Source organism: Myotis yumanensis, unplaced genomic scaffold (genome assembly GCF_028538775.1).
Source record: "Myotis yumanensis isolate MYYU_CA2020_CCGP unplaced genomic scaffold, mMyoYum1.0.hap1 SCAF_3, whole genome shotgun sequence".
Lineage (NCBI taxonomy): Eukaryota > Metazoa > Chordata > Mammalia > Chiroptera > Vespertilionidae > Myotis > Myotis yumanensis.
Genome location: NW_027223754.1, coordinates 23,680,486 through 23,708,234, shown reverse-complemented (window position 1 = coordinate 23,708,234; position 27,749 = coordinate 23,680,486). Strand labels below are relative to the sequence as shown.

Here is a 27,749-nt window from a genome sequence, read left to right as displayed (position 1 = left end):
GGAATACTTAATTTTTTAAGGCTATATATTTTTAAGTTCAATATTACTAAAGTATTATAATCAACTACATTATTTAAAACGTAACACATTTCCTATGTCAATATATTTTAAATAAAATCTTTTAAAAATATATTGCCAAATCTATACAGTACCTAAATAGTACTACAAATACCACTGATCTGCTTTTGGAATTCCTTATATTCTTCCTTGACAAGGTGGTTGAGAGAAAGTTTTACAACAAAGTGAGACTCTATAATACAGCCTTAAATATGAGAGTAAAAGTAAGAAAAATTTTCACATATCACATTACATTAGGAAAAGTCAGGGAAGATCAGATGAAATTACTAAATCATTGATGAAGTGTTCTCAACTAAGATATTCTCCATTATCTACGAAAGCTCTATTAGTGGCAGAATATGCACAGTGATGAAGAAAAGCTTAAACATTTATGGCTTCTGCTATGGAACAGATGTTCCGCTATTTTTTTGCCCGTGGAGTGATTTGTTTCTACTATGAAAATAGAGAAGGGAAGCAAAAAAAAAAAAATTGTCTCCATCCTCGTCCATTAGGCCAAGGTACAGCACTTTAAAGGAATAGTTAAAGTCTACTTCTTGGAATTTACATATATTTTTATATGTATGCAAAAACCAATGTACATAAAAAAATCTTTTTTTTTATGGTAAGAAGAACAACCTGTTTTGAAACAACCTGTTTTTAAATTCATGGTAAATCCATGAGATGGAATGCTATGACACTAAAAAGAATGGGGTACATACTCATTACTCACAAACAATGGTACAACCCATCAAGCACCATCAACAATCACAGTAACATAGTATCACAAAAATAAAATAACAATTCTCCAGAAACCAAAATCAAAAGTGATGGAAGACTGTTATCTAAATAACAGAGAATTCTAAATACCTGTTATGAAGCAACTCAATGAGATAGCAAAAAATTCAGAAAGGCCATTCAATGAGCTCAGGAATAAAATTAATGAACAAAAGAAGTGCTTTACCAAAGAGATTTAAACTCTAAAAACAAAAACAAACAGCAATCTAGAGCTAAAGAACTCAGTTAATGAGATGAGGAATGCATTAGAAAGCATTGGAAATAATTCAGACAGAAGAGAAGAGAGAACTAAGATCTTTTTAAAATGAAAATACTCTGTGAGAATTATCGGACTCCATTAGGAAGGGCAACATAAGATAACGGGTATCCCAGAAGAAGAAGAGAGAGCCTATTTAAAGAAATAATAGATGAGAACTTCCCAAAGTTGTGGAATGAACTGAACGTAAAAGTACAAGAAACTAACAGAACACTTAATTATCTCAACGCAAACTAAAACAAAAAACACCTTCTCTAAGACACATTATATTCAAAGAGTCAAATGCCAACGATAAAGGAAGAATTATAAAGACAGCGAGGGAGGAAAAAGACAGTAACCTACAAAGGAACCCCTATCAGGCTATCATCAGGTTTCTCAGCAGAAACTCTACAGGCCAGGAGAGAGGGAATAATATATTCAAAATAATGAAAGACAAAAAATATCAGTGAAGAGTACTCTATCATCCAACCAGGTTATCACTCAGCGATGAAGGAGAATCAAAGGCTTTCCCAGACAAACAAAAGCTAAGAGAGTTCACCACCACAAGAACTGCATTACAAGAAATGTTGAAAGCAGATCTTTTACCTGAAATAAAATATAAAAGCACACAAAGCTTTAAGATGACAAATAATATCAGAAAATGGCAACTCTATTTGTAAACAGGATATTAAACATTTATTTATAGTTGCATAAAAGTTAAAGGAGGGGAGCACTTAAATGTAGCTAATTCAAGTTGGTAGCAAACATTCTCATAAATAGAATATTATGCGACACAAAAACCTAAAAGGGGAGGAGAAAGGGGGCCCAACTTGTATAGTCAAATGAAGATAAGAAGCTATCAGGAAAAAAGGACTATTTTATCTATGAGACATTTTATACAAACCTCATGATAACAACAACAAAAAATCTAGAGCTGAGATAAGGTCAATATCTATACTAATAAAAGCCTAGGTGACCCTTGTGCCCTCACATCATCACAAGATGGCCCCCACAAGATGACCACCACAAGATGGCTGCCACAAGATGGCCAGCAAGGGAGGGCAGTTGTGGGCAAACAGGCCGGCAGGGGAGGGCAGTTGGGGGTGAACAGGCCGGCAGGAGAGGGCAGTTGGGGGCCATTGGGTCACCAGGGGAGGGCAGTTGGGGGTGAACAGGCCGGCAGGGGAGGGCAGTTGGGGGCCATTGGGTCACCAGGGGAGGGCAGTTGGGGGCCATTGGGTCACCAGGGGAGGGCAGTTGGGGGTGATCGGGCCGGCAGGGGAGGGCAGTTGGGGGCGATCTGGCTGGCAGGCAGAAGCAGTTAGGGGCAATCAGGCAGACAGGCAGGCAAGTGGTTAGGAGCCAGCAGTCCCGGATTGTGAGAGGGATGTCCAACTGCCAGTGTCTAAACCGGCAGTCAGACACCTCCCGAGGGGTCCCAGATTGGAGAGGGTGCAGGCTGGGCTGAGGGATCCCCCCCTCCAGTACATGAATTTCATGCACCAGGCCTCTAGTATTAAAATAAAAGCTAACATTAATATTTTTAAAAATTAGGTGAGAGATTATTGTCTTTCTTAATCTCATACATAAGGACTCTACCAACAGCTGAAAATGTAAAAATAGCTATCAGGGATTGCTTTAAGGACTTCTAAATATCAACAAGAAAGGTTTCACAGGAAGAACATGAAGAAATTTTTAAATATGGCAGAAAAACTGAAAGCTTCCCCTGCTAAGATCAGGAATAATATAAGGATGCTGATTTTACCACTGCTATGCAACATAGTGTTGAAAGTTCTAGCCAAAACAATTGGACAAAACAACAAATTAATTAATTAATTAATGGTATTCAAATAGGAAAAAATAAGTACAACTACTTCTATTTCCAACTACTTCATAATATGAACCTATATATGTAGAAAATTTCAAAGAAACCACAAGAAAGCTACTAGAGCTAATAAATGAATTCAGCAGTGATGCAAAATATATAATAAACATGCAAAAATCAATTTTGTTACTATACACCAGCAATGAACAATCTGAAAGGGAAATTAAGAAAGCAATTCCATTTACAATAGCATCCAAAGAATAAAATACCTAGGGATAAACTTAAGCAAGAAGGTCAAAGATGTTTACACTGAAAATTTACAACATGTTGATGAAAAAATTAAACAAGACCTAAATGAATGGACAGACAACTAGCATTCATGGTTTCAAGACTCAGTATTGTCAACTCAACGTGATCAACAGAATCAACACAATCCCTATCAAAGTTCCAATAGCCTTTTTTCGAGAAATAGAAAATTAGATTCTCAAATTTATAGGAGAAGGAGAGATGGGAGTAATTGCTTCATGGGTACAGAATTTCTGTTTGGGGTAATGAAAAAGTCTTACAAAAAAGACAGTGGAAATAACTGCACAACATTGTGAATGTAATGCCACTAAATCATACACTTAAAATGATTATAATGGCAAATTTTATAGCATATATATTTTACCACAATAAAAAAATATGTCAAGGTTGAGAAAGAACATATATGTAATTTCTAACTTGCATAGGTAAGGACTGTGTGATTATCCTGTATATGTAGTGATATGGAATAATCATGAATATATATAATTAAGGAAGAAAAGGGCATAATCATTTTTGTTTCTTTTTTATTAGGGAAAAAGGAGTAGTATAGGGAGACTCCATGTATATAAAACATGAGGAAGGATATCTATTCAATTCATTCCACAGAAATTGGAAAGACTTTAAAAGTCTGACAATACCAAGTGTTGACAAAGATGTAGGTTGGCAGGAATGCTCATACACCACTGACAATTCAATCACCCCATGGTATAACCTACTTGGAAAGCAATTTGGCCATTTCCAATTTAATTCTTATATGACCCTAGGTCAGTGTTCTCTAATAGAATTTTCTGCAATGATGAAAATCTGCTATATCTGTGCTATCCAATACAGTAGTCAGTGGTCACATGTGATCTATTGAGCATTTAAAATGTGAATAAGGAACAAAATTCTTAATTTTATTTCACTTAAAATGAAATTTAAATAGCCAGTACTATATTAAACAGTGCAGTCTCAGAACTCACATACATACATGAGAAGACATATATATAGAATGATCATCTTAGCCATAATCTGGTAATCAGAAATTTTTTTATTATTACCTACTAATTTGGTAATTAGAAAATGGATTTTAAAATTGTGTGATAACAGAAAAATGGATTTTAAAATTGTGTGGTACTTATGTAATATCAACAGTGAAAATGAATGAACAAGGGCTACATATAATGATAGGGATAAATCAAAAAGCAACGCTAAAGGGAAAAGTAAATTGTAGATCAATGTATAAAACATCAAACAAAACATTATACAAAGTTTTGAAATATATAAAGTAAAATCATATTTTCCTATATGGGCTATAAAACTGAGAGCAACAAATGAGCAAATAAGAAAAATAAAAACTCACAGACACAGACAACAGTATGGTGGTTACCAGACGGAAGGGAGTAGGAGGGTAGAAAAGGGTAAAGGGGATCAAATATATGGTGATGGAAAAAGATCTGACTTTGAATGGTGGTCATACAATGTAATACACAGATGATATATCAGAACTGTATACTTGAAACCTATATAATTTTATTAACCAATGTCCCCCTCAATAAATGCCCTCTCAATAAATGTAATTTAAAAATACAGAATTACAAAGTAATATTATATATGTCTTAGGAATATATGCAGATGAGAAAAAGTATGTCATTATCCCAATACTTCCTAATGCATTCAGAGGAGGAGTGATTACTGGTCCCATTGCTGAGACAATTAAGTGTATTCCAGTTCAATAGCAGGTCTTTGGTCACATGCCTACAGAAGCCAGGCATTGAGAACAGAAAGAGAGCAGACATAGAAATAAACAGGGACAGCATGGGGCCCACGTCATTTTCCAATCTTGGTTTCAAGGCAAGGCATTCTTATGATCTAGATGCCTTCCCTCTCCTCTGAGCCAGGGACCCTACGGGTATTTCCTTAACTAACCCAGAGACCACCTATAGATCACATTCTTCAATTCTTAAGATTTCTAAATCTATGTGACAATCATTTTTTAACCTTTAAAAATGTGAAACCAGCCCAGCTGGTGTGCTTCAATGATTAAGGGCTGATCCATGAATCAGGAGGTAACGGTTCGGTTACAGGTTAGGGCACATTTCTGGGTTGCAAGTTTCATCCCCAGAGAGGGGAATGGTGTAGGAGGCAGCCAATGGGTGATTCCCTCTCCCTTCCTCTCTCTGAAGTCAATAAAAACATATTTTTAAAATAAATGTGAAACCATAATAATAGTAAAGAAATACAACTTTTCATTTTAAACTTACAGCTGCTCTGGGGGGAGTCACTGGAGAAACATGTCGAGGAACACTCACTGGTTGTCTAGAAACTTTTCCTTGATTTTTGCCATCTGACCTGAAAGACAGAATTACTTTTGAGCTAAATGAAGTTTAAAATATTTCTACATGACGTATTACGCATACCTTGCATATTCCCAAAAACAGAATAATGATGTTGGTAGAGGTGATTATGATGATCATGATGACATAAATTTGTCCCAGCATTTTTAACAGCTTTCACACATTTCTAATCCTTATAGTACTAGAAAGTTTTATTAACCTGTTTCACAATGAAATAAAATTCTGAGAAATTATAAATCTTGGTCAATGAGACTAAACTTTGACTTTTCTCCTCAATTCTTCCTAAAATCAGAGAAGAGTAAAAGCATACTCTCAAGCTACAAAATTTAAAGTAGTCACTCTAAGAACTAGGAAGTTCAGAAGGAGCAAATGATAAGCTGCAAATATATCAGTTGACCTTCAAACATGCTGAGGCAAAAGCAAGTCAGCTAGGAAGAAGTGTATAGGAGATAGCCAAAATTTCGGAGATGCAGACTGGGGAATTACATGATTTGGTCAGTCTGAAGCGTGTAAGAAAGAGAAAGAACAGATAGGAAGATAAATCTGTTGTAGACTATGTTAAAAATTAAAGCTCACATCAGGATACTCTAAGAAAATACTCTGTGTGAGAAAAATAGAGCAATGAAGTAAAGGTAAGCAATCAAGAAGGATATGTATATTTTGAAATCATTAACATAATAAAACTTATTACTAAGTAATTACACAGTGCCAGTTAATGTGCTATGGGTTTTACTTGTTAATACTTTATTCATTTAATCTTCATATCAATTTTAAGAGATAGGTATTATTATTGCTATTATTATTATTATTTTAGAAGAAGTAAAATAAGAGTTTTACTATTCAAAGAGTTTCATTATTCCAGTTCATAATTCTAACAAGTAACAAACTGGAACTTAAATTTAGAGCTGATTACAAGGTCCATGCTTATCTATGCTACATCCTATTGCCAACATATAAATGATAGTTGAGAGACAAGTGTTAAACATACAGATTAGATATGTTAGTTGTCTGAATTATGACAACCCTTTCTTCCACCAAAACTTATTTCTTAAAAGCCTGTAATTTACAAATCCTCTTCCCCAAACTGTGATTTGAACAGCTCTTCCTCTGTGAGAACTAATTCTTAAAACAGACATGGAAGAAAAATTTCAACATTTACACTTTTAAATCTTTATTGTATATTTTAATCTCTAATTAAGAAGTCCAGATCAGAAACTGTAGCCCAAAATCCTACTTATCCCACTATCAAACATCAATGTTAAGCAAAATGAATTCTAAGGGCCATTTTCAGTATATACAGGCTGGTTACCATAATACTTTCCCCTCATCATTTTAAGAGGTAGCTGAATCATCATTATCCTTCTACCCCTGCTAATCATGTCCAAAGAATAGAGAGAAAATTTAGAACCCTATTTTTAAACCAGCCTCTATGATATGACTATCATCATTATAATTACTTAAATTATATTATATGAATTTAGAAAAAAAATCTAAGTACTCATATGTTTGTGATCTCTTCTTTCTGAAGCAGCTTTGCCGTAGTTGATTTCTCTTGAAGAAGACAAAAGCAGCAAGCACAATAAGGGGAACAATTAAGAAGAAGAATACTAGAAGTCCATCCCTCAGTGCAGTATTCTTTTCTAGAAAGAAGAATTTATATTAAGGATCATTAAATTAGAAGTTAACTCATATTAACTAGTAGAACATAGTAGGTGATTATAAATGTTTTACATTAATTTTCAGATTGTTCAAAAGTTAAACTGATATAAATTATATACACAGAGAAGTCTGCTCATACTTCATCCCTGCCCACTTCTTTTTGCCTTCCCCAGAAGAACCATTTATTAATTTCTTATATTATCTCACATTATTTCTTCATGAAAATATAAGCAAGAATAAAGTATGTTATTGTTGTCAACCTTTGCTTACATAAAAGGTAGCATACCGTAAACACTACATAGCACGTTACTTTTTTCACTCATCTATATATCTTCCCAAACCATACATTGAGGACCACCTCATTTTCTGTACAGTTATACAAAACTACATTGCAAGGATGTCCTATAGTTTAATGAACCAGTATCCAACTGATACTTTCATTTTTTTTAATCTTTTGTTATTTAAAAATGCTATAATGAATAACCCTAAAATAATGCTATTATTATAATGAATAATAACAATGGGTGCTGGCATATCTATAGAATAATTTCCCAAAAGTAGAACTACATATCAGAGGGTAAATGCATCCATTTTTTTAAGGCACTGTCAAATTGACCACCATAATGGTGGTTACAATTTACCACACCAGCCAGCAATATATAAGAATTCATCACGACCTCACCCACTGGGTCAAACTTGTGCATGTTAGCCAACCTGGTAGGTGAAAAATTATATCTTATATCATTTTAACTTGCATTTCTTTTTTTTACACTATGAGTTAAGCAACTTTTCATACTTAAGGAAATGTAATTTTTTTTCTGCTCATTCCTTTGACTATTCTACTGGACAATGGGTTTTTTCCTTCTCAGCTTCTAAAAGCTTTTTATGTATTAGGGATATTAGCTTTGCCTGTGTATGAGCTGGAAGCATTCTTCCCAATTTGTCATTAGTCTTTCAATGCTTCTCTCCAAGCTTAAGTTTATTATTCTTGGATAGTTGAATTTATCAACCTCATTTTTTATGGCTTCTGGATTTTATCTTATCATACTTTTAAAAATTCACTAATTAACATTAACTTTATCTGTTCCATGGTCTTGAGGGAAAGGCTATAGTAAATATGAACAGGAATGATAGGCTGTAAAATTTTTCCTCACAATTGTAAGTTTTTAAAAGTACCAGAAATTTTTTTAAAAGTTGTATGACATTACATGAAACAACATTCAACCCAATTAAAAATATAGAAATATTAAAGCAAGCTTGATTATATCATTTCATACCTACTAATTAGTAGACAAAATTTTGATTAAAGCATCCAACATTGGTAAGGTTATGTTGAAATTGGTACCTTCATACTGTTGGTAGCATTACATACATTCATTTGGAATTTCTATCAAGAACTATAAAAAAGATTATACCCTTCAACCTAGTAATCTCATTTCTAGCAATTTATCCTTCAACTGGAAAAATATGCATAAGTATTAAGATATACACTACACTGTTACCAGTGCATATAAAAAACTTAGAAACAATTTTATTAACCAATGTCACCCCCAATAAATTAATTTAAGATAAATAAATGTGGCAGAATTTAAATGTTAAAAAACTTAGAAGCAACCTAAATGTCTAATAATTACAAAACAGCTAAGTCAAGTTATGGCACATCCATTCGATGGAATGATACAGAGCCATTAGTTCTGACTTCTACTTCTAGTCAAGGTGAAGTAACAGGGACCAGATTATCCTGACAGCTGTAACAACCACAAAACCAGGCAAAATATGTAAAGCAAAAACTTCAAGACACTGAACATCAGTAAATGAAAAACAATGATACCTGAGATAGAAAATGAGTAAGAGTTTGCTGCCTACTGAAAGTTAACAGATCACGATGAGGAATGAGGAAACCCATGTAGAGCTCAGTGATCTCCTTAAGTTGAGGAGATGGAGCTGGTTGTCCCCAAAGCAGCCAGAGTTCATTTGGCAAAGAACCCGAAGGAAGGAGCTGCACAGATAGAACTTGAGAGCTCTGCAAAGGGTTCCTCTAACATCAGTTGAGTACTGATCTACGTATGCATAGAAGGAAACCACCTGAAGCCAGAGAAAAAGTGACCTGTAAGAATGAGTGAGAACATATCCTACAACTCACACAGGACTGGGAAAATGGTTTCCTCCCATTTCTGGTGGGAAACTCCATAATTACTATGGCATTGAGTAGAATAGACAGAAGAGGTTTGGTCTCAGTAATAGGGCAAATTATCCCGGGCTAAATGCTACTCTGGTCCTCCCTAAAGAGCTTAAAAGCAAAATCCAAAAGGATCAAGCTATAAATTATGTTCAAGTAACATAAGCACACTGGAACAAAGTTCATCAATATAAATCCAAAAATATCTAGTATCCCAAAAAAGGCAAAATGCACAATTTCTGGCATCCAGTAAAAAAAATGACAAGGCATGCAAAGAAGCAGGAAAATATGATCCAAAATGAGGCGGGGGGGGGGGGGGGGGGAGGGGGGGGAGAAACACATCAAAACTAACCAACTACAGATGACAGAATTAGTAGACAACAACATTAGAAGTTAGAAACTGTATTACATATGTTCAAGAAGCTAGAGTAAAGATTGAACATGCTTTGTAGAGACATAAAAGATACAAAAAAGAGAAACAAATAGAACTTACAGAGGTAAAAAATACAAAGATAAAAATTACACTGCATGTAATTAATGGCAGATCAGATACCACAGAAGAAGAGTGAACTTGAAAAATAACAATACAAACTATTCATAATTAAAAAGAGAATAAATAATAAAATAATCAAGGCAAATAAATGAGATGTGAAAGAACTTCAAGTTATCAAGTATACATGTACTTAGAGTCCCTGAAGAAGAGGAAAGAGGAAAATAGAAAAAAAAGTTGCTCAACATCACTCATCATCAGAGAAATACAAATAAATACCGCAATGAAGTACCACTCACACCTGTCAGGATGGCTATCATCAAGAAATCAACAAACAAGTGTTGCTGAAGATGTGGAGAAAAGAGAACCCTTGTGCACTGTTAGTGAGAATGCAGATTGGTGCAACCACTATGGAAACACTGTGGAGGTTCCTAAAAATCAAAAAATGGAATTGCCTTATGATCCAGCGGTGATTGCACTTCTGGAAATAAATCCAAAGAAATCTGAAACACTAATTCAACAGAATATATGCACCCTGTGTTCACTGCAATATTATTTACAATAGCCAAGATATGGAAGCAACCCAGGTGTCCATCAATAAATGAATGGATAAGAAAGTTGTCACACATATATACAATAGAATATTACTTGGCCATTAAAAAGAATGAAGTCTTACCATTTATGACAACATGGATGAACCCAGAGGGTATTATGCTAAGTGAAATAAGTCAGAGAAAGACAAATACCACATGATTTCACTTATATGTGAAATCTAAAGAACGAAATAGAAACAGACTCATAGATACAGTGAACAAACTGACAGTTGTCAGAGGGGAAGTGGGGTTGGAACTAGGTGAAAAACGTGAAGGGATTAAGAAGTAAAAATTGATAGTTACAGAATAGTCAGAGAAATGCACTTACAGCATAGGGAATATAGTCAATGATATCATACACACACATACTTGAAATATCAAGGGGACCACTCTATAAAGTGCACAATTTTCTAGCCACTATGCTGTACATCTGAAACTAATACAGGATAATACTGAATGTAAATTGTAATTGAAAAAAATAAAAAGGTTCTGGGATTTATAAGGGTCAGGCCAGAAAAACTTCATTACTGAGGTCAACTAATGTCTAAATGTACTACATATGACATATCTGTGCATATAATTCAATAAAGCACCTCGTTATTATTAAAAAAAATTTAAGACAAAATGGCCAAAACTTGAAGAAACCTATAAAAGCACAAATCAAAAAAGTTTAACAAATTTCAAGCATGCCAAGGCACATTATAGTCAAATACTAAAAATCAGAAATGAAGAGAAAATCTTCGAGGGTAAAAACACACATTACAAACAGAAGACACAAAAAAAGATGATGGGAAAAACTATGTAAGCTGGAAGACAATGTAGGAACATCCTTGAAGAAGTAAAATGGTGATAAAACTTCACCTGAGAATATTTTACCCAGTTATTATTCGAGGCAAAATACTTTTTCATATACACAAGAGCTAAAATATTTGTCACTGGTAGACCTGCATTATAAGAAATGTGAAAAGAAGTACTACAAGCAGAAATTAAATGATAGCAAATAGAAATGTGACTTTACACACATACACTCAAATGAAGAGTACAGAAATGGTAACAGTGTGAGAAAATATAAAGACTTTTTCTATTACTTAAATATCTTCAAAAGATAATCAACTGTTTAAAACAAAAATAATAACAGGAGAGACCAAGATGGCGGCGTAGGTAAACACCGGAGACCGCTGCCGCAAACAACCATTTCAAAAATACAACTAAAAGACTGAACGGACATCACCCAGAACCACAGGAAGGCTGGCTGAAGAGAGACTCTACAACTAGAAGGAAAGAGAACAGCAAATCGAGGCTCAGAGGCGGCGCAGTGTGGAAAATACAAAGGTACCGAGGTGCGCGCGCAAAGCGGGCTGGTGGCTGAGGGCGCGGTTGTCGTTTTCTGTCGGGAGTGAGTCTCAGACTCTGGGCTCCAGATCCGGGCGAGTCTCTAGGGACCCAGACTCAAACGGGAGAAGCGGGATTATCCGGCATCAGTTGGAACCTGAGGGCAGCTTTCTCTCCGAAGTTTGCAGCGGCTGCCGGGGTTCTGAGAAGCAGAGCCTCTGGGAACGGGACTGAGCGTGGCCGTAACTGCTCCCTCCGCCCGCCCTGTTGATCCCGCCCCACCCAAACCCTGCGCACAGCCATTTGCCGATTGCCTCAGGCAAAGGCTGGATTAGCACCTCCCCAGAAGGCAGACGTTTTCCACACAGCTGATTTCCACAGCCAGCCGGCCTGGTGGTCAAACCCCTCTAGTGTTAACTACAACAATTAAGGCTTGGCTAGAACAAGACTGCGCACAGAGACCACAAGGGGGTGCACCAAGAAAGCATAAAAGATGCGGAGACAAAAAAACATGACAGAAATGGAGGATATGGAGCTAAGAATCGCAATTTTGAGGGCTTGCCATAAATTTGTGCAGAGCCTCACGAAAACTAATGAGACCCTCGATGCTACGATAAAGAAATTAGAAAGTAAGCAAACACGGACTGAAATAAAGAATATTATACCCAATAGCAGACCAGAGGAGTACAATAATCAAACCAAAGATTCGACAAAAAACACCCAATTGGAAAAGCAAAATGAAAAAAGAATCCAAAAGTGTGAAGATAGTGTAAGGAGCCTCTGGGACAGCTTTAAGCGGTCTAATATCAGAGTCATTGGAGTGCCAGAAGATGAGAGACAGCAAGATATTGAAAACCTATTTCAAGAAATAATGGCAGAAAACTTCCCCCACCTGGTGAAAGAAATGGACTTACAGGTCCAAGAAGCGCAGAGAACCCCAAACAAAAGGAATCCAAAGAGGACCACACCAAGACACATCATCATTAAAATGCCAAGAGCAAAAGACAAAGAGAAAATCTTAAAAGCAGCAAGAGAAAGAGGCTCAATTACCTACAAGGGAATACCCATACGACTGTCAGCTGATTTCTCAACAGAAACTTTGCAGGCCAGAAGGGAATGGCAAGAAATATTCAAAGTGCTGAATACCAAGAACCTACAACCAAGATTACTTTATCCAGCAAAGCTATCATTCAGAATTGAAGGTCAGATAAAGAGCTTCACAGACAAGGAAAAGCTAAAGGAGTTCATCACCGCCAAACCAGTATTATATGAAATGCTGAAAGGTATCCTTTAAGAAGAGGAAGAAGAAGAAAAAGGTAAAGATACAAATTATGAACAACAAACATGCATCTATCAACAAATGAATCTAAGAATCAAGTGAATAAATAACCTGATGTACAGAATGAACTGGTGATTATAATAGAATCAGGGACATAGAAAGGGAATAGACTGACTATTCTTGGGGGAAAAAGGGGTGTGGGAGATGCGGGAAGTGACTGGACAAAAATCATGCACCTATGGATGAACACAGTGGGTGGGGAGTGAGGGTGGAGGGTGGGGTGGGAGCTGGAAGGAGGGGAGTTATGGGGGGAAAAAAGAGGAACAAATGTAATAATCTGAACAATAAAGATTTAATTTAAAAAAAAAATAAAAATAAAAAAAAATAAATAAAAAATAATAACAGTGTATGGTAGGATTCACAGCATATACAGAAGTATGTCATCAACACCACAAAAGGCAGAGGGAGATAAATGGAAATATACTAAAGTGGTACAATATCACATGAAAAGAAACTTTGATAGAAAAATATCAATATGGTAGATCTAAACCCAAAGATATCATAATCTAATTAAATATATTCAGATGGACTCACTCAAAAGGCAGAAATTGGCAAACTAGATAAAAAAGCAAGACCCAATCATATGCAGCCTACATGAAATCTGCTTTAAATATAAAGACACAAAAATAGGGTGTCCCCCAAAAACTGTATACACACACTTTGAATAATTATAAAGATAGTGTTTATTAAAATACTAGTACATTTCATTTTCAAAATTGAGCTATCAGCTGTTACAGTATGTATACATTTTGGGGGGACACCCTATAGATTAAAAGCAAAAGGATGAGAACAGATTTCCTATGCTGACTAATCAAAATAAATCTGGAGTAACTATATTAATATTTAATTTCAGAGCAGAATATTACCAGGTATAAAGAGGGCTATTTCATAATAATTTAGGAGCCAATATATAAAATGTACAGAACAATCCTAAATGCTTATGTATCTAGTAACAGAGTTTCACAATACATAAAGCAAAAATGAATAGAACTGCCAGGAAAAATAGGCAGATTTGCTCTTATAGCCAAGAACTTCAATATTCCTCTCTCAGTAATTGACAGAACAAGTATACAGAAATCAGTAAGTATATAAAAGACTTAAACATCTGTCAACTAACAGGAACTAATTACTTATAAAACACTGCACAGAATTATAGCAGAATACAAATTATTTTCAAGTGTATACAAAACTTAATTACTAAGATAAACCACCTTCTGAGCCATAAAACAAGTGTCAAGAAATATAAAAGAATTCAAATCATACAAAGTAGGCTCTTGGAAGATAGTGGAATAAATCAGAGATCAATAGCACTAAAATTTCTGGAAAATCCCACAGATACTATAAAACAAAGTAACACACTTCTAAATTATTCATGAGTCAAAGAAATAACAAGTGTATCGGAAGTTATTTTGAGTTGAATGGAAATAAAGGCACAACATATCAAAATTTGTGGGGTACAAAAAAGCAGTTCTTAAGGAAAACTGATAGCACTACAATGCTTACACTAAGAAAAGAAAAAAAAAGGTCTCAAATCAATTACCTGATTGATCTTCTAAAAAACTGGGAAAAAAAGAACGCCAAAGTAAACAGAACAGGAGAAAATACTTACAAAGCATTTTTCATAAAGGACTTGTATGCAGAATAAAGAACTCTCAAAACTCAGGAAGACAAACAACCTAACTAAAAACGAGACAATTTGAATAGACATGACACCAAAGATGATATAAGCACATCTTTGATGATGATCAACATCATTAGTAATTAGAGAAATACAAATTAAAATCACAGTGAAACACCACTACATTCCTACCAGTATTGCTAAAATTACAAAAACTGATCACACCAAGTACTGGAGAGGATGTGGAGAAATTAGAACCCTCATATACAGCTGGAGAGAGTGTACATTGGTACAGCCACTTTGGGAAACAGTTTGGCAGTTTCTAAAAATGCTAAATATAAACCTACTCTATGAGCCAACCATTCCACCTAGTGTTTACCCAGGAGAAAGAAAGCATATCTTCTCAGTAGGAAGATACTGGTGTCAAGGAGCTCATTCATAGTCTATAAGGGAATAAAAATAAGTAGTATATCAGTAATTACTATAGTATGTGATAGTGCTTATAGTAACAGGAGAATAGGAAGGGCATGTTAATTCAGATTTAGGCAGTCAGGTAAAAATTCCTAGGAGAAATAAGGTTTTAAACTGAAATCTGAGTAGCAATTAGCCAAGTTCCAACAATCCTACATAATAAAAGGCTAATATGCAAATCAACCAAACAGCAGACCGACCGGTCACTATGACATGCACTGGCCACCAGGGGGCAGACGCTCAATGCAGGAGCTGCCCCCTGGTGGTCAATGCGCTCCCACAGGGGGAGCACCGCTCAGCCAGAAGTCGGGCTCACGGCTGGCAAGCACAGCTGCGGTGGTGGGAGCCTCTCCCGTCTCCACAGCAGTGCTAAGGATGTCCAACTGATGGCTTAGGCCCGCTCCCCGCTGTCAATCAGACATCCCCCGAGGGCTCCCGGACTGCGAGAGGGCACATGCCAGGCTGAGGGACCCTTCCCCACACCCCCCAAGTGCGTAAATCTCATACACCGGGCCTCTAGTGTGAATATAATATGGTATGAAAGCCCAGAGGTAAAAGAGAGTAGTAGCTTATTAGAGGAAATAAAAGAAGTTACAATGTCTTAAGCACAGTGAAATGAGGTTGGAAAAGTGAAGCTAGGAAAAATAATGCAGGGCATTTAAGCCATGTTATGAATTTTTGTACTTCATTCTAATGGCAATGCAGAAGCACTGAATTTCAATCAAAACTGAATTCTTGAAGGAAAACACTGAAACTCTGTAGTGTGGAATGTGGTTTAGGAAGCAAGATGGGAAAGAGGGAGCCTAATTAAGAGGCCATTATGTAAGGCCAGGCAAGAAACTGAAGGTAATTAACAGGGATGAAAGAAATGGAAACATCTGTGAAAAATTTAGGAGGCAGAACCAACATAACGTGTAAGTTATGGGAGTGGGAGAGGTATAAGGAGGCCCAATACCTGACATGGGCCCCTGGGAGATCACACTAATTTTCTTCTATGTTACTTGCCATTATATGTAGGTCCACTGTCCACACTTCCTCCGTATCCTTTAGTCTCACAATTTGGGGGAGCCCAGCCATTTTCACAGTGACAATTCTTATTGCTATTACATACCTTCAAAACAAACAAAACACCATTTTTGTTCATTGTGAATGTTGTTCTAAATCATGAACTCTAGAATAGAAACCAAGAGAAAGAACTAAATTCATGCAAATTCATAGACACTCTTTCAGAATAAAAAATGTATCAGGTATATAAATTCCCCAATCTAAAAATCTTGGGAAGTCTCACATAACCCTTACCGCAGCGGTTCTCAACCTGTGGGTCATGACCCCTTTGGGGGTCGAACGATCCTTTCACAGGAGTCGCCTAAGACCATCGGAAAATACCTATATAAATACATATTGTTTTGTGATTAATCACTATGCTTTAATTATGTTCAATTTGTAACAATGAAAATACATCCTGCATATCAGATATTTACATTACCATTCATAACAGTAGCAAAATTACAGTTATGAAGTAGCAACGAAAATAATTTTATGGTTGGGGTCACCACAACATGAGGAACTGTATTGAAGGGTCGCAGCATTAGGAAGATTGAGAACCACTGCCTTACTGGGATTCCTCATTAAACAGCATTACTTCCATGAACAAGCCAAAAGAGAACATGACTCACCCCATGTCCATGACACTTCTTCTGAATGTCACAGTCATAATTCAGAACAGAAGCATTTACACATTGGAAATTTCTACAGATCTGGGGGGGAAATGAAGTAATAAGTAAAGAAATTAATAAAACTATCCAGGAAAAAAAGATCTGGGCATAGATAATTTCATTGTTTAGGAACTCTTTCAAACTTTTATTTTTTAATATAATTTATTGATTTTTTTTTTTTTTTACAGAGAGGAAGGGAGAGGGATAGAGAGTTAGAAACATCGATGAGAGAGAAACATCGATCAACTGCCTCCTAAACACCCCCTACTGGGGATGTGCCCACAACCAAGTACATGCCCTTGACTGGAATCGAACCTGGGACCCTTCAGTCCACAGGCCGATGCTCTATCCACTGAGCCAAACCGGTCAGGGCTTTTTCAAACTTTTAAAGAATAGTTATTCCTATATTATATATTTGCAAATGGAGAAAAGTAAGTAAAATTAATTAATTGACATATAACTAATTGATCAAAAAGGGCAAAGATGATACAAAGGCCAAAAACAATGATAAAACTATAATATGTCCTTCTATACTAAAATAGATGTGAAAATCCTAAGTCAAGTATTCAGATAAAGAAAACTACAGAATTTCTTCTTTTTTATTTCAGGACATTAAGTTTGGAGCCAAAGATGAACTACCTGGGACCACAAAAAAAGCAGCTTAAGAGTTCTCCTCTTCCACTTTTTTTCACTCTTAATGTTTAGCGTCTCCCCTAAATAAAAATGTTGAGTAAATATATCAAAAATATATGTCTGAAGTAACACCAAACTAAAAGCCTGCTCACAGTGCCAGGGTCTAGACCAGGGGTGGGCAAACGGTCTTTTTTTTTTTTTAGTTTTATTCATTTCAAACGGGCCCTGCGGGCAGTAGTTTGCCCACGGCTGGTCTAGACTCTAGCCTTTAGCGGAGGCCAGAAAGGATAGGATCCAACCCATCCTATTTTACTGCTGTACACAATGTTTGGTGCTTGGTTCTATCAGCGTGTCAGCATAGGCACACATACCAAGCATTTCCTATCCTTCTTGTACATAAATGTTAACATATTATGACAACACAACAAAATGCAAAGTTAAAGGGCCTAATGATATATCTATACATGTTAGTACTACCCTGGAGTTTAAAGTCAATATTTTTCCAACAACAACAAAAAGCATGTAGGGGTTTGAAAAGCAACAATGATACATCTTACATGGGGTAAATCAGTAGATACTATTTTTATTCTTGATGTTGGTGGGAAAAATATACGAATGTGTTTTTCTTGCTATAAAAAAAAAAACACCCAGAAGTACTTTAATGGGGAAAAAAGATAAGTAACTGCCACACTGAACTCATACACACACACACACACACACACACACACCACAAACATACACACACACACACACACACCACAAACATACACACACACACACACACACCACAAACATACACACACACACACACCACAAACATACACACACACACACACCCACACACACACCACAAACATACAGTTTTTGCAATCCAGGAAGAGAGTAAGATAAGGTAGGAAATATTTTTTAAAACAGTATTAAGTAAGATCATATAAATAGGATGAAACATTAACAAATTCAACTGTGCCAATAAAAGCCAAAGCCCAACCAAATTATAAAAATAGAAAATCAAAACAGAATATTTATATTATATTGGGATACAAAAAAACGTTTCTAAGCATGACATGAAACCAAGACAAAACTGAAAGATAGTTTAAAGTTTCTTTATGGCAGAGACAAATGAGAAACTATGAAAAATATTTGCAACATAACTGACAATTAACATCCTTTATATATGAGGAACCCTTAAAAACAATAAAAAATGACAACCCAGCAAAGAAAGAAAAAAGATGTGAATATGGACTTAACAGAAAAAAATACATAGAGGTAATAAAAATATAAAAAAATGACCAAGAAGAAAAATGCAAAATAAAATAATGAGGCTGTGGGAACCACACCAGGTCCCTGGATAGTCAAGGCCAATGGGAGCACAGAGGCCTTGTTATCAATACACCAGAATGGCCAAATGCCACTCTGGCATAAGCCTAATCAAGACGTCCAAGGACTCTGAGCCTGGGAATCCTAATCAAGCCAAGATACATGAGCAGGTGCAAGGACACATGGTACACTCTGCCCTTCTGTAGCCAATGTGATTGATGTAACTATTGGCACGAAGCCTTCTTTGTCTAAATAGTGTAAAAGTAGGTTACTGACCAGCTAGTCGGATGGAGTGAGAAGTCTGTGAGAGAGCAGGCGAGCAGAAGAGAGCTCAGAGAAGCAGAGGCGATAGGCACAAAGAATATAGCTCCTATGTGTGCAGGAGAGGCTGGGGAGCTCAGATACTGCTATACCAGCTGGTGTCCGGCTGCCTGCCTGTAGTTTGCTGTGAGGGCTGTTCTTGTCTGATGGCTATGTGGCCTCTGGCTTCTGCAATAAAGACTCATTCTTATATACCCACAACCGATCATGGCTTCTCCGTTTGCCCCGCCACCAAGAATTGACATGTGTCTCTGACACTTGGTAAAGGAGGAACTTAGACTAAGTTCCCAACAGTTGTACAGTGGGCAGGGTTCAAGCAGGAACCAGCCCTGGCGTAGTCGAATGTGAGAATTTAGAAGAATACATGGACTGAAAGTCACCCAGAACAACTCAGACCAGCAGAGCTGTGCAGGGCTCTCGCTGTGCTCTGACAGAGGCTTTTCGTCACCTAGTCAGGATGTCAAAAATTAAAGAGATTAGAAACACACAATGTTAGCAAGAGTGTGAGAGAAAATAAGACACCCTTATATACAACTAGTGGAATGGAAGTTACCACCTTACTGAAAGGTAAATTGGCAGTGCCTATAAGATTTTAAATGCATATCTCTTAATTTTAAAAAAATCGACTAGAAATCTATCCTACAGAAGTACTCACAAAAGTTGGTGAGAGTAAATGTAGACAAGGGTTCGATGCTACTAAAAAAATAATAAACTAGACGACAAAATAGAATGTGAAGGATCTGAGTATGTAATTATCAAACACTATCTACACTAATAAAAGAGAAACATGGTAATTAGCGTACGACCGCTACCCTTTTCATTGGCTAATCAGTGAGTATATGCAAATCAACTGTCAGCCAAGATGGCGGCCGGCAGCCAGGCAGCTGGAAGCGAACATGAGGCTTGCTTGCTTCAGTAACAGAGGACTCCAACGTTCCCCGCCTCACTTGCCGGCCTCTCAGCTGCAACTGTAAGCAACTATGTATTATGTTGCAAATAAGAAGCTAAACAAAACCACAGAAACCGGCTTTCATTCAGTCGAGCTTTAGCAACATTGTATCGATGTTTTCAGCAGCGAGGCCTCAGAGCTAAAGCTGACCCAGAATAAAAAAAAAAAAAAGAAAGAAAACAAGGAGCGGTTGGAAGCTTCAGTCACTCACTTCCAGAAAACAGCCCTCAGCCCCTCACCCAGACTGGCCAGGCATCCCAGTGGGGACCCCCACCCTGATCCAGGACACCCTTCAGGGCAAACCAGCCAGCCCCTACCCATGCACCAGGCCTCTATTCTATATAGTAAAAGGGTAATATGCCTCCCAGCACCGGGATCAGCGGAGCCGCGAGGCCTCCTGGCACCAGATCAGCGTGACAGGGGGCAGCGCCCAAACCCCCTGATCGCCCTGCGGCTCTGTGTGTGACAGGGTGCAGCGCACCAACCCCCTGCCCTGCTCTGTGCCTGATAGGGGGGAGCTCCCCAATCCCCTGATTGCCCTGCGGCTCTGTGTTTGACAGGGTGCAGCGCACCAACCCCCTGATCGGCCCTGCTCTGTGTGTGACAGGGTGCGGCGCCCCAACCCCCCCCCCCCCCCCACGGGCCCTGCTCTGTGTGTGACAGGGTAGAGCCATAACCTCTCCATTGGCCCTGCCCCGAGTGTGACAGTGGTGGTGCCCCAACCTCCTGATCGGCCCTGCTCTGTGGGTAATAGAGGGTGGCGCCCCAACCCCCCTCCACGGGCCTTGCTCTGTGTGTGACAGGGTAGAGCCATAACCTCCCCATTGGCCCTGCCCTGAGTGTGACAGGGTGCAGCACCCCAACCACCTGATCCGCCCTGCTCTGTGTGTGACAGGGGGCGGTGCCCCAACTCCCCTATCGGCCCTACTCTGTGAGTGACGGGGGGAGCTCCTCAACCCCCTGATCGGCCCTGCTCTGTGCGTGACAGGGTACGGAGCCCCAACACCCCTGATAGGCCCTGCTCTGTGCATGACAGGAGGCAGCGCCCCAACCCCCTGATCGGCCCTGCTCTGTGCATGACAGGGGGTGGCGCCGCAACCTCCCCATCGACCCTGCCTTGAGTGTGACAGGGGGCGGTGCCTCAACCCCCCAATCGGCCCTACCCTGAGCGTGACTGAGGGTGGCATCGCAACCTCCCGATCCGCCCTGCTCTGTGCATGACGGGGCGGCGCCCCAACTCCCCAATCGGCCCTGCTCTGAGCCTGACCAGGGGCTGCACCTAAGGATTGGGCCTGCCCTCTGCCACCCAGAAGCAGGCCTAAGCCAGCAGGTCGTTATCTCCCGAGGGGTCCCAGACTGCAAGAGGGCACAGGCCGGGCTGAGGGACCCCCCTCTCCCCGAGTGCACAAATTTTTGTGCACCGGGCCTCTAGTATGTTATAAGCAAGAATATACTATCTTCAAATGCACATTTATAAAAAATGAAACACAAGGTCAACTCATAAAACCAGGATGTTTCATTCCCAAAAATGAGCAGATATTAAACCCGGCACCAAACCTGAAGCATGCCCAATTTCCAAAGCAAACAGTCATGTTTGTAGTCAGTAAATCTTTTTGCCTTCTCTTACATCACAAAAGAAAATGGCATAAGATGTGGTGCATATATACAATGCAATAATACTACTCAGCCTTAAGAAAAGATGAAATACTGCCAATTGCAACAACATAAATGGACCTTGAGAATATAAGCAAAATAAGTCAGAAAAAGTTAAGAACCATATGATTTCATTCATATATGGTATATAAAACTGGAAGCAACCAATGAATAAATTTTTTAAAAATTCATAAAAACAGACAAGAGTATGGTGGTTACCAGAGGGAAGGGTGGGTTCGTAAAAGCTAAAAGGCGTCAAATATATGGTGACAGAAGATAAGATTTGACTTTGGGTGGTAAACACAATACACGTATTGTGTACAGGTCACGTATCATAGAAATGTACACTTGAAACCTATATAATCTTATGAACCAACTAAAGGCCCAATGCATGAAAATTTGTGCAAGAGTAGGCCTTCCTTCCCCTGGCTGCTGGGACCGGCTTCCCTCTGGCACCCGGGACCTGGGCTGGCTTCCCTCCGGCCGCCCGCAGGCATCCGGGACCCCAGCTATCTTCCCCTGGGCCACCAGCAGGTACCCGGGACCTGGGCTAGCTTCCCCCGGGCCACCCACAAGCACCCAGGACCTAGCTGGCTTCCCTCTGGCCCCAGCTTCATCGGGAAGGACGTCTAGGATGACATCTGGAAGACATCTGGTCTAATTAGCATATTACCCTTTTATTATTATAGATGTTACCCCAATAAATTTAATTTTAGAAAAAGGCATATTTTGTTGGTTATAATTCTCAAACCAGCCAATCAGCACTTTTTTTTCTGTTATAGTAAGAGCTTCAGAGAAAAATCTCACAATTTTGGTAATGTGGATTTTGACGTCATCAAGCATTCCAGTAAACTGTATCAGCACTGTCATGAATTCTTCCCACAAGAGATTCCCTCAGCCTGTGAATGTCAACAAAAGTCTCTGAATGTCAACGATGTTCTGATCTTAGTCAAGATGACAGAACACTCCCCAAATCACTTCTAAAGAACAGGATACTAGCTGTCCTTCATTTTATCATGTAAGTTTTTAAAACAATACAATACATGCAGATGGTTTAAAAATCAAATAATAGTAGTGATAAAAGTGCTTATGATGAAGTAACTCTATGACCCATTTCCATCCTGTCTGCCATCCTGGCAGTCTAGAGACAACCACCCTTCCTTGGGGTAATTCTCTCCCTATTTTAAATTAGTATCCTATTATTTGATTTCTCTATTTTAGACATCATCAATTAATATCCTTATAATAGATAAGAATTTTGCTTTCTAACAACCAACCCAAATGCCCCTCCTTCAGCTTCTCAAACTAAATATTGCTTAATATGTATACCATAATATTGGGATATTATCCACTCAATACATTACATGTCACTATTACCTGAGCAAGTTCATAACTAGGTCAAGGCAGACAGGGGAAGCTGGTAATTGGAGATCCAAGTATTATCTTTATTATCAATAAAGCGACTAACCTGACTTAAGTTAATAATGAACTGGGCTTCCTAATTCTGCACCCCAAAATCAAACTTACCTGCCTAGTCACAGGCTGCTCTGGACAACCACAGGCCTCCCCCCACAGAAGCAGAGCCTGCCTTGCTAAATGTACTGCATGGTTGAGAGAGCAGACCAGAATGCACCCTCTCTGCAGACAGGGAGATCTGAAAAGAGAAGACAGAAGAGACTGAGCCACCCCTGCCCAGTGTCTTCTCACAAACTCATCAACTGCAGCTGTCACTCTGCATCTCTCAGAGTGAAGGAGAAACAGTGAGGCAGAGAGTGTTATTTATTTTTCTCCAGCTTTATTGAGTTATAACTGACATATAACAATGTGTGAGTTTAAGGTATACATGTTGATTTGATAAACTTATATTTTGTGAAATGATTACCACAGTAGGCTTAGTTAACACCTCTATCACTCCACATAACTATCATTTCTTTTTTGTAGTGAGAACATTTAAAATCTACGCTGTTGGTACTTCCAAGTATATATAACATTATTAACTATAATCACCATGCTGGATATTAGATCCCGGAACCTAATCATCTTACATCTGGAAGTTTGTACCCTTTGACCAACATCTCCCTGTTTCCACCACCCCACCTCTCAGCCCCTGGAAACCACCATTCTACTCTCTGTTTTTATGATTTTGTCATTTTAAATTACACATAGAGGTAAGATCATGCACTATTTGTCTTTCTCTATCTGACTTATTTCATTTAGCATAATGCCCTCAAGGTCCATAAATGTTATCTCAGATGGCAAGATTTCCTTCTTTCTCATAAATAAATAATAATCCACTATTTAGATTATTTTAATATTTTGGCTACTGTAAATAATGCTGCAATGCACATAGGAATGAAGATAACTCAAGATCCTATTTTCATTTATTTTGGGTATATACCCAGACGTGAAATTGCTGGATCAGATGATAGATCTATTTTGAATTTTTTGAGGAAATTCTGTACTACTTTCCACAGTGACTGTACCAATTTACATTCCCTCCAACAATGCACAAGGGTTTCATTTTCTCTACATCTTAATGAACACTTATCTCTTGTCTTTTTAATGTTAGCTTATATAATAGAGATGAGGTGATTATCTCATTGTGGTTTTGATTTGCACTTCCCAGATGATTATTTTTTCATGTACCTGTTAGTCATTTCTTATCTTCTTTGGAAAAATGTCATTCAGAGATCCTCTGCCCCTTTTTAATCAGATTGTTTGGTTTTTGTCTATTGAGTTGTATAAGAGCCTTACATATTTTGGATATTAACCCCTGATTGAATATATGATTTTAAAATATTTTATCACATTCCATAAGTTTCCTTTTCATTTTGTTCAATATTTCTTTTCTTATACAGAGGCTTTTTCATTTGATATAGCCCCACTTCATTATTTTTGCTTTTGATGGTTGTGCTTTTGATGTCACATAAAAAAATATAATTGCCGCCTTAGCAGGTTTGGCTCAGTGGATAGAGCATCGGCCTGCAGACTGAAGGGTCCCAGGTTTGATTCCAGCCAAGGGCACATACCTGGGTTGCGGGCTCGATCCCCAGTAGGGGGCGTGCAGGAGGCAGCCAATCAATGATTCTCTCTCATCATTGATGTTTCTATCTCTCCCTCTCCCTTCCTCTCTAAAATCAATAAAATATATATTTAAAATATATATATATGTATATATATATATATATATATATATATATATATATATATATAAATTGTCAAGCCCAATGTTATGGAGCTTTCTCCCAATGCTTTCTTCTAAAAGATATAGTTTCAGGTATTATGTTTAAGTCATTAATTCATTTTAATTTTTGTAAGTGGTGAATGATAGGAGTCATTAAAATATTTAATAGCATGTAAATATCCAGTTTTCCCAATACTATCTATTAAAGAGATGACCCTTTCCCCATTGAGTAAAACTTGATTATTAAATATTAGTTGACCATATATGTGGAGATTTGTTTGAGGCTCTCTATTCTATTCTCTTGGTCTAGGTGTCTATTTTTATGCCAATAGCTTACTGTTTGACTACTACAGCTTTGTAATATAGTGATCAGAAATTGTTATGCCTCCAGTTAGGATTGCTTTAGCTATTTATGATCCTCATGATCCCATACAAATTTTAGGATTATCTGTTCTATTTCTGTTAAAAATGCTAATGGAATTTTTATTGTATTGTATGTACAGATGGCTTTAGATAGTATGAAAATTTTAACAATATTAATTCTTCCAATCCATGAACATGGGATATCTTTCCATTTACAGGCATACATCGAAATTATGCATGTTTAATTACAAGCCACTGCAATATAGTGATTATCACAATAAAACAAGTCACATGAATTTTTGGTTTCCCAGTGCATATAAGAGTTATATTTATACTATACTATAGTCTATTAAGTGTGCAATAGCATGTCTAATAAATATACAAACCTTAATTTAAAAATACTTTTTTGCTAAAAAATGTTAACCATCATCTAAGCCTGTTGGAAAAATGGCGCCTCTAGACTTGTTCAATGCAGGGTAGGGTTGCCACAAACATTCGATTTGTAAAAAAAAAAAAAAAACCCACACCAATATCTGCAAAGTGCAATAAAATGAAGCACAATAAAATGAGGTATGCCTATATTTGTGTCTTCTTAAATGTCTTTCATTAAAGTCTTGGAATGTTCAGTGGTCAGATTTTTTATCTCCTTGGTTAAATTTATTCATAAGTATTTCATTTTTTGATGCTATTGTGAATGATACGGTTTTATAATTCAGATAGTTCATTGTAATGTAAACACATGCAACTAATTTCTATATGTTGATCTTGCATCCTGCAGCTTTACCAAATGCATTGATTTTTGGTAACATTTTTTGGTGAACTCTATAGAATTTTCTATATAAAAGATCATGTGATTTGCAAACAAAGACAATGTTAATTTTCAATTATAGTTTAGAAGCCTTTTATTTCTTTTCCTACCTGAATGCTCTGGCTACAACTTCCAGTACTATCTTGTTTCTTAGTACTTGTCTTGTTTCTTATCGTACAGAAAAAGCTTTCAACCTTTTACCACTGAGTATGATATAAGCTGTGGGCTTGTCAGTATGGCCCTTATTGTGTAGAGGTACATTCCTTCTCTACCCAGTTTGTTGAAAGGTTTTTAACATGAACAGATGTCATATTTTGTCAAATGCCTTTTCTGCATCAATTGAGAGAATCATATGATTTTTATCTTTCATTCTATTAATATGATGTATCACATTTACAGATTTGCTTATATTGAGCCATCCTTACTTTCTAGAGATAAATACAACGTGATCCTGATGTATTATCTTTCTAATGTGCTGTTCAATTTAGTTTGCTAATATTTTGTTGAGAATTTATGCATGTATATTCATCAAGAATATTGAACTGTAATTTTATTTTCTTGAGTGTTCTTATCTGGCTTTGGTATCAGGATAATGCTGACCGTGTAAAACAAATTTGAGATGTGCTCTCCTCTTTGAATTTTTTTTTTTAAGACTTTAAGAATTGGCATTAATTCCTCTTTAAATCCTTGGTAGGGGGAAAGGACACATATGTAATACCTTTTGTAATACTTTTAGCAAAAAAAAAAAAAATCCTTGGTAGACTTCACCAGTTAAATGACTTTGTATTAGGCTTTTCTTTGTTGTGAGGTTGTTGATTACTGAGTCAATCTCCTTACTTGTTGTTGGTCTGTTCAGATTTTCTATTTCATCATGATTTAGTCTTGGTAAATTATAAGTTTCTAGAAATGCATTCATTTATTCTAGGTTATCCAATTTGTTAGTATATGATTTTTCATAGTGTTCATGATTTCTATCTTTGTTAAAACTTTTCATTTTATTCATGTTCTAGAGACCTGATGCACGAAATTTGTGCAAGGGATTCGGCCCTCGCAGCCTCAGTGGCTTGCCTCGGCCCTCGCAGCCCTGGCTTCGTCCGGCAGGTCGTCCAGAAGAACGTCCGGGAGGATGTCCGGAAGGTTGTTCGGCTGTCTGGTCTAATTAGCATATTACATTTTTATTATTATAGAAGATTGCTTTCCTGATATTGCTAAATTGTCTTTCTGTTTTCTTGTAGCTCACTGAACTTCCTTAAAAACAACTACTTGAGTTCTTCAGTAGTAAATCACATATCATCATCTCTTTGGGACCAATTACTGAAAAATTATTGCAATCCTTTGGTAGATCTGAAGTTTTGGATTGCTGTCTTCACATCTGAAGTAGCAGTCAACTCCTCCAGTCTTTATTAACTGCCATCATGAGAGAAATACCTTTCTTCAGCCCAGCTAGGCATCCTGAGGCTTTCCTAGCCTTCTACAAATATGCCTGCTCCATACTTCTTGCTCCCTCTGTGGCAGAATTCTTAGGCCGTCTTGCCTTCTCTAGATCTTGAAAAACACCAAGCCAAGTGATG

General features: G+C 37.5%; 1 protein-coding gene across 3 annotated transcripts in view; it reads right to left on the bottom strand.

The window, feature by feature from the left end:
* The window catches only part of ADAM9 (ADAM metallopeptidase domain 9), a 102,183-nt gene that overhangs the window by 3,264 nt on the left and 71,170 nt on the right, over window positions 1-27,749 (bottom strand). For 2 of the 3 annotated variants that reach the window (XM_070408442.1, XM_070408441.1), the window contains 4 exons: window positions 16,912-16,992; window positions 16,241-16,346; window positions 7,053-7,194; window positions 5,462-5,549 (listed from right to left, as the gene is read on the bottom strand). In XM_070408442.1, the coding sequence (XP_070264543.1) occupies window positions 5,462-5,549; window positions 7,053-7,194; window positions 16,241-16,346; window positions 16,912-16,992 (417 nt within the window). Of the gene's footprint in view, window positions 1-5,461; window positions 5,550-7,052; window positions 7,195-16,240; window positions 16,407-16,911; window positions 16,993-27,749 lie in introns of those variants that run through there. The other variant, XR_011470734.1, reaches the window with a different exon arrangement.